This window comes from Acyrthosiphon pisum, chromosome A1 (assembly GCF_005508785.2).
Source record: "Acyrthosiphon pisum isolate AL4f chromosome A1, pea_aphid_22Mar2018_4r6ur, whole genome shotgun sequence".
NCBI lineage: Eukaryota > Metazoa > Arthropoda > Insecta > Hemiptera > Aphididae > Acyrthosiphon > Acyrthosiphon pisum.
The window spans coordinates 18,991,039-18,998,615 of record NC_042494.1 but is presented as its reverse complement, the minus strand read 5'-3'; the positions used below and the strand labels follow the sequence as shown (position 1 = coordinate 18,998,615).

Below are 7,577 nucleotides of genomic sequence, written 5' to 3'. Positions count from 1 at the left end.
GAAAATAGTAAAAATCCTAATTTGTATTTACGTTTAGGGGTGCATCTGCCCTATACGGCTTGTGGTAAAAAAACGATTTTAACGGTTTTTCGTCTTGTCAACAGGTGAAGATCTGGTTCCAGAACAGACGGACAAAGTGGAAGAAACACGACACCGTGACGACGACGGAATCCACGGACCCGACCACGGCTGCGGCGTCGGCGGGACTCGGAGGCGGCGGCGGGCTGGCCAAGTGCTCGCCGAAGGCTGCGGCCAGCGTCAAGTTTCTCAGCGAGGGTGATGACCACTCGTCATTGGAAGACTCGGAAAGCTGCTACAGCAGCGTGGACGCGGCCGAGTCCAAGGTGGTCACGGCCAGGACGCCCGAGTCGTTGCCGCCCACGTCGCCGACCACAGACAACGAGACAGCGGCCACGGCCACTACGACGACCGCCATGGCTAGGGCGCCCAGTTAGAGGGAAAACCCCAATGCGTTTTTCTTAAAATACTATAAAATATGATAATGATCAAATAAACGAACGGACGATCGCTGTTGGATATTATTATATTATTGTGTTTGTTTTTCGTTTTTGTTTTTTTAGACGCGCGCGGCGTGTGTATAATAATAATAATATTTATATTTGTTATAAAAAACAATGATAATCGTAATTTATTGTTTTTATTGAAATTGTCCGCGTGTAGTAAAAAATTAATAATAAAAAAAAAAACATAAAAAAGCGACTCGGGAAAAAACATAAAAATTATTTGATATTATTATTATTATTATTGATGTAATATCGCTATACTATTATGCATAATATTATTATTATTATATATATATTTTTTTTCATTAGATATACCTAACACTTAGTAGTATGACACGTGCAAAATATGTATACCTCGTGATCACGGCAGTGATATATATAATTGTACATTTCTTTTGCCCGACTTTTAGCCATAATATTTTGCGTTAAAACGTCACGTGGGCGACCCACACGCTGTACCTGTATACCTAATATTAATTACATAATAATATTACATTGGCGTGTCGTCTGCAAACAGTTTTTGGCTAATACTTTCGCACTGTTCATTGTTATAATATTGTGTGTTTCGAGTGTATAATACTGCTGTATAATACTAAAACGATTATAGAAAGAAAGACGTCGTGTGTATTCATTCTTTCTGTATTAAACGCGCGATTATATTTTGTTATAATATAACATTTATTATAATATTAAAAACGTTGGACGCGCAGGGCCGTGTTTGAGATATTTTTACTTCACGTTTAAAACTACAAAAAAAGTACGCGCAAAAAAATCAGGGGGGGAGCACTTAAAAAGAAGAAAAAAGAAAATAATTCGTTGAAAATATTATATACTTGCACGTTGATTAAAATGATAAATATATTTTACTATCACTATAATGGTTGTTATCAAAAACAAAAATGATTTATATTATAGTAAAATAAATAACAATAAACGATAAGGCGAAATAACCAAATATTTTCATAGGTAAATCATCCCCCCTCAAATGCGGCTCTGGTTTGTTGTGTTGAATTTTTCTTTTCTCGTTTTGTACATAACATAATATTATTATTATAAACCGTTCTATTGACGTTAGATGACACGCGCACGAGAGGTGGTCTAATTTTTTGATTGGCTGTCCCCGACAAAACGACACATTTCCCGTCTGTTTGCAGGAATTTTTTGTTTTTTCTTTTATTCCGCGACTCGAGAAATACAACCTTTAATTATTACAAACATCGTGATTTCTTCTTCTCCGTTCGAGTATTACCTATCTACCTACCTCAACCACTCTCTCTGTCATTACGGCTGTATGCTCTCTAAACTAATATTTTATCGCTGTACGTTATCAATATTATTATTATTATTATTATTATTATTATTATAAATATTTTTATTGTTTGTACCTATCGTCTTAAATCTATCTTGTGTTTGTTTTTGTGTAGGTAATAATGTGTAAAAAAAAAGAACATATTTTTATGTAACGCCCTACTCGGTGGACGAACTTACTGTACTGAATAATAAATAAAAGAAAAATGTACGGTCTTTAGGACCTAAACAACAATCGATTATACGTTAAAATATTTTCGAATATTAATAATATTATATTAATTAAACAGAACTTCTCGCGATACTTTTCCTGAATTATTACCACGATAATTACGTGCCCGTGATTATTAATTGTACATCTATGCACGCTGCACGCGCATCCGTGTGTTTATTATATTATTATGTATTGTGTATAGAATGTGTATTGTGTATAGTACCTCTATAATAATATTATTATGTACCGCCTTCAACGGATATTTGTGTATAAAAATCGAACGTGTATAATATTTATGAAGATTTATTTTCAGTGTGTTATATGTTATTTTTTTTAAAAAACCGACATAATAAATGTGAAAGGAGAATATTAAGATATTATTTGCGTTTATTGTGTTTTCAATGTATTTACAAATTAGGTATTGATATTATCGTCGAGTAATATTATAATTTTTTTTATTGCTCCACGCGTAAGAACGAAATAAGAAATTTCGATTTTCGGTCACTCAAGCGACACCTGTTGTTCAAATAATACGCGTGCTACAGAACGTGTGATATACTGAGACGCCATCTAGCTTACATTCCATTGTCGTTTTACGGTCTTCGAAAATACCCACATTGGACTGACAACAATAATGATTATAGTCCAGTCAATGAATGACCCAAAAGGAGGGGTAGAGTGCGTGAGCAGGTAACTTAGCGAAACTTCAAAAACTTGTTCAAGGGGCTTAGTGTGTTAACATACCAAAAGTCCTGACACCTAGACGTTGAGCCGGAGGGGGGAGGGGGGAGTAATGTTATGCATTTTGGGTTTTTCGCTTATATCTCGAAAACGGTACATCGGAGGGAATTTTTTTTTGATAATAAAATAAAGCTCATGAAATGATCTAAAACTTTTATATTAAATGTTTTTTTCGAATTCGTAACCGTTTTCGAGCTACACCTTCGAAAAAATTAGAATATAACAAAAAAATCGTTAAAAAAATTTAAATTACAAAAATTAAAAATGTGGCTCGATCGTTCCCTTGTATATATTAAGGATAGTCTGAATATTTTTTTAGAATGAAAATCGTGATAATTGTCGACACGTATCGTTGGTATTAGAAACAGTAGTTTTTGACAAAAAAGCGAGTGATTTGCAAGTTCTGAAGATGAGCTTGCAAATTATTGCAAACTATTTGCAAAATATTGACACCGATCCGAGATCGATCGTAGTTGTGGGGGGGCTACGTGAAGTTGGCCCCCCAATTTTGAAATAAATCCCATGGCTAAAGTTGAAGTTTGCAAATTCTAAAAATAGATTTGCAAATTATTTGTGCAGGTTTGAAATTGATCGGAAAAAGTTGGGGGGCCAACTTCACTTACATGGTGTGAGGCCCCTTAATAGTATTATAATATTATCATGTTGAACAGTGAACTAAACAAGTCAGGAACAAAAATATAATAAACACTAAATTTGATCACTAGGTCAGACAATGTAAAACTACTCCTGAATACTGTTCGTGTCATCTAGCGGTGTAAGAGTGGTAGTAAATGTCAAATACTTTAGTTATTTTAAATTATAAAATATAAAGTTTATTGTATAATCAATACTTCAGTAATTAGTTCATATTTTTATAATATTAATTTATAACAACTAACAATAGTACCTACGTCATGTATAAAGCTATAAAGGATATCAACAATAAATTACATTTATATTAACATTTAAATTTTCGGATTTTATTAATGTCTCATGACTTAAAGAGTTATTAGCACATTTATTCAATTTAGTATGAGGTAACAATTTGTAAGCAATTACTTTAATATTTTAGACTTTAGGCGCATTATACACAAAATAAATTTTAAGAAACTCATTAGTGTAATAATTGTATAAATTATGATTTTAGTTTATGTGTTCGTGTGTTGAGTGCTTAATGTATAAAACAAAGATATAAATATAAAATCCCTTCCTTTCAACGTAATTTATATGCCAGTTATGATTCACAATTCGCAGATCAACCAGTATATGTAGTAAGGCGTCTACTACAATTATAATTTATAATCTATGTCACAATGCAAGGATGGGCAACTCAAAGTTAATAGAGAGTCAATTTTTAGAACTTTAAAATCTCGTGAGCTAGAGCATAAATAACATATTTAATGCAAAAATGGAAAATCAATAAAACATCATGAAAGTGGATATCTTTCTATGCGGGTAATTTTTATATATTGTAATGTTTTACATTACAGTTCTTGTAAGTTTTAGTCCTTGATTATTATAGATAAAGAACTTGTCTTATCATATTTCCCCGTTATTATATTATGCATGACCACGATAGATATATTTTACTTATTACATATTAAGTTTATATATTGCTACATTATTTATATTTAATCAAAACATTTTTAATGCCATACCTATAATAAAATAATACAATTTTTGAATCCAGTATTCCTATTATTACTTGTTCAAACGTGAGGCAAGGTAGGTACATTATTTTTCCTACCTATATAATAATGTATGATACCGAAAAATGATGATCATAATATATTAAAGAAATAAGAAAATATGTTGTGTTAAAGACACAAGGTTAGCCAAATCAATCCTATGATTCACGGATGATTAAAGTTAATAAACATTACATTTTAATTTAAAATATTAATTAATTTCAATAAATATACTTTCATTGAATTTGTCAACACCAAAGGGATTAAGATGTACTATTAATGTTAAAATAAATACAATTTTGTAATTAAAAAAAAACAGGTTAGTGGCTTAAATTAATTATACTTGAAGATGAAAAACGCAATTAACGGCAATGATTAATTTTGTTTGTATCTATTTTTATTGGTTACTCGAGGTATTGACAATTAATATTAGATAATAATATAAAGGTCACAGCGAATGATATTTGGCTTTCACGTAGACATGTTGTATTATAATTGCATACACAAAGCGCCGTCTTGAAATTTTGTTAGCTATACTATATGAGTTTTTTTAAATATATTATAATAATATATAATAGATATTATATCTATTATATCTTGATTTTTATCAGCAGAAATATTAATTTATTAAATATTTATTAAGTAAGTCTCAAACTCTCAAACTATATTGATGGTTACAAGTCACAACTGAATAATCGTACAACATTATGTATTACAATTCAATTCAATCAGAATGTGTTCTGGGTTAGGTTAATGATAGTTAATTTAGGTTAAACTGAAGGTATTCAGTGCCGTCGATACAAGTGAAATTAATTGGCTTGTGATGAAAATTATAGAATGATAGAGTCCAAATTTAATTGAGATAAAGTATTAGATATAGACGGCTCCAAATTGTTTATACATGAACAGACGAACTGATAAAAATCATACAATAATAGTACCATAATAAACATATATTAATACTGTTATGTTTTAATGTAAAGTTAATTGTAGCCTTTAAGGCGAACCGTTGTATACTAGGTTTGTGATTATTGATCAATATTACAAATGAGAGGTCGGTATGGGTAGTACCTAGGAACTATTTAATATACTATATTTTATTACGAATTATGATGATCATTGCATCATTCTCATTTTAGGAAATTCGACTGTAATATTCTGGTGGAACTCATTTTACCACAAGAGCGCAGACCATATACCAATACTAGCAAATAAGACACTAAGCGTATTTATTACGATCGTATCATAATATTATTATGACATTGTACTCACAGCTTATATTTTATACTACACGTCTAGTCGTCTGTATAATATCCGGCGATTTTGAAATCGTTCTTTTTACGTAAACGAAAATCTTATGTGCATTGACATTTCGAGCGCATACAAACATGTATATACGACGTTAAACCTGTTGAATGAACCGTTTAAACTATTTTCATTATGTCGTAGGTATAACACTGCAGTGATAGTAATTTATTCAGAAAATTAAAATATTCAAATAAAAGGGGACTACTGGCTGTTATAATAATAGCCTATAATTACCATTACCTTTATAATTTAAACAGGTCGTCATGCTAATGTTTACAACAGTTTATACTAATAAAAGTTATATTTTATTATTTATATGTTGCGCAGCCTTATAGGTATATTATAATTGCATACGGTTTTGATTTTCTACGCATCACATCTCACAAGTAACAATAATAATCAACGTTTGAAAATTCGGAAATTTCAAAATATTCAACCTAAATGTTTACCTAATTGTTGTGAGGGTGACATTGATAAAAGTGAACTGATTGATCTTTATTTGATGTTCGAACGCGGTTAAATTCCGCCGAATCTAGAAAGTCCAAATGCTTTCAAAGTCGTGTGATTGGCGTGAAATGTTCGCGACGATTCACTCCCCCTCCACAGTGTTCACACGCCGGCCGGGACATCTTTTTCGGCGTACTTATCGGGACACCTTTTTTGTCTTTGCCAACGTTTGAACCAGGCGGATTACGTATAGCCCGTTCACGTCGTGATATTGGACAGTGGTCGACCTCATGGTCATCCAACCCTTTTTTTTTTTATTATTAATATTTAGTCAGGCTGAAGCCACTAATACTATACTTGCACAGTTGCATCGTAAACTTTGAGATAGTCGGAGGTTGACGGATTGTGTCACCACCCACCGCAATTTTTTATTATACGTGTCAACCTGTGCTGAGGTGTCGATCAGGTCATATTTTAAAATTATTATTATTATTGGTTGTAATGCGTGTTAAATTGCATACGGCGCTTAAATTAATTATTATTGTTGTACTTTTATTGTTATTGTATAAAATACAATATATATTGCACCTAATCTACTTAGACATATTTGTATTAGGTAATACATTGTGAGTTTACTCCCCTTTCGAACATAATATTACGCGAGTCATTGTCGCTAACCGAGATGGTAAAAGTAAGAGCGGCACGGCGCACAGTTGACATAATAACGAATTCAAATCAGTTTTAAAAACTATTATCGAATTACTAGTCCAATCAGTATGTTGAAAGAAAGATTGGTATGTTTTGATTAAAATAACTGTCCGTCACCAATATTTTGAAAAATAATGATTTTGTCAAATATATTGGTCTAGTACATGTAACAGTTTGGTTACACTGTCCGACTGATTTGCTTTGTAGCTTGAGTTAATATATTGTTTACCGATGCATATTTTTTACTGTAATTATTAAAGTACCTTTCAACGATGTTTATGTGTGTATTAATTTATTTAATTAATTATGAGATCAACTAATATTGTACATTGGCGACGGGGCTAATGGTGTACATACTACTTATATATTCCTGTATAATGTAAAGTACGTTAGTAGTGGACATCGAGGTAATGGCTCCAAACAAATTCCACGTGTTTGGTAGTATTGGTGTAATATAGTATAGGTATACAGTGTGTCCCAGAAGTCCCGTATCACCCTTAGTATCTCCGTGGAAAATCAATATATTTAAATGCAATTTTTTTACAGTAATAAGTATGGAAATTCTGATTGAATAACATAATATTCGTTTTTTTTTTTTCAAAAATTCAAAAATTATCAAAATTTTTTTTAGGAAAATAA

The 7,577-nt window shown here is 31.6% G+C and overlaps 1 protein-coding gene across 2 annotated transcripts in view; it reads left to right on the top strand.

Moving 5' to 3' along the window:
• The window catches only part of LOC100167793 (transcription factor LBX1), a 157,235-nt gene extending 156,685 nt beyond the window's left edge, over nucleotides 1-550 (top strand). For both annotated transcript variants that reach the window (XM_029486780.1, XM_029486779.1), the window contains exon 3: nucleotides 105-550. In XM_029486780.1, the coding sequence (XP_029342640.1) occupies nucleotides 105-455 (351 nt within the window). In that variant the 3' untranslated portion in view covers nucleotides 456-550. The remainder of the gene's footprint in view (nucleotides 1-104) is intronic.
• Nucleotides 551-7,577: the final 7,027 nt, after the last annotated feature.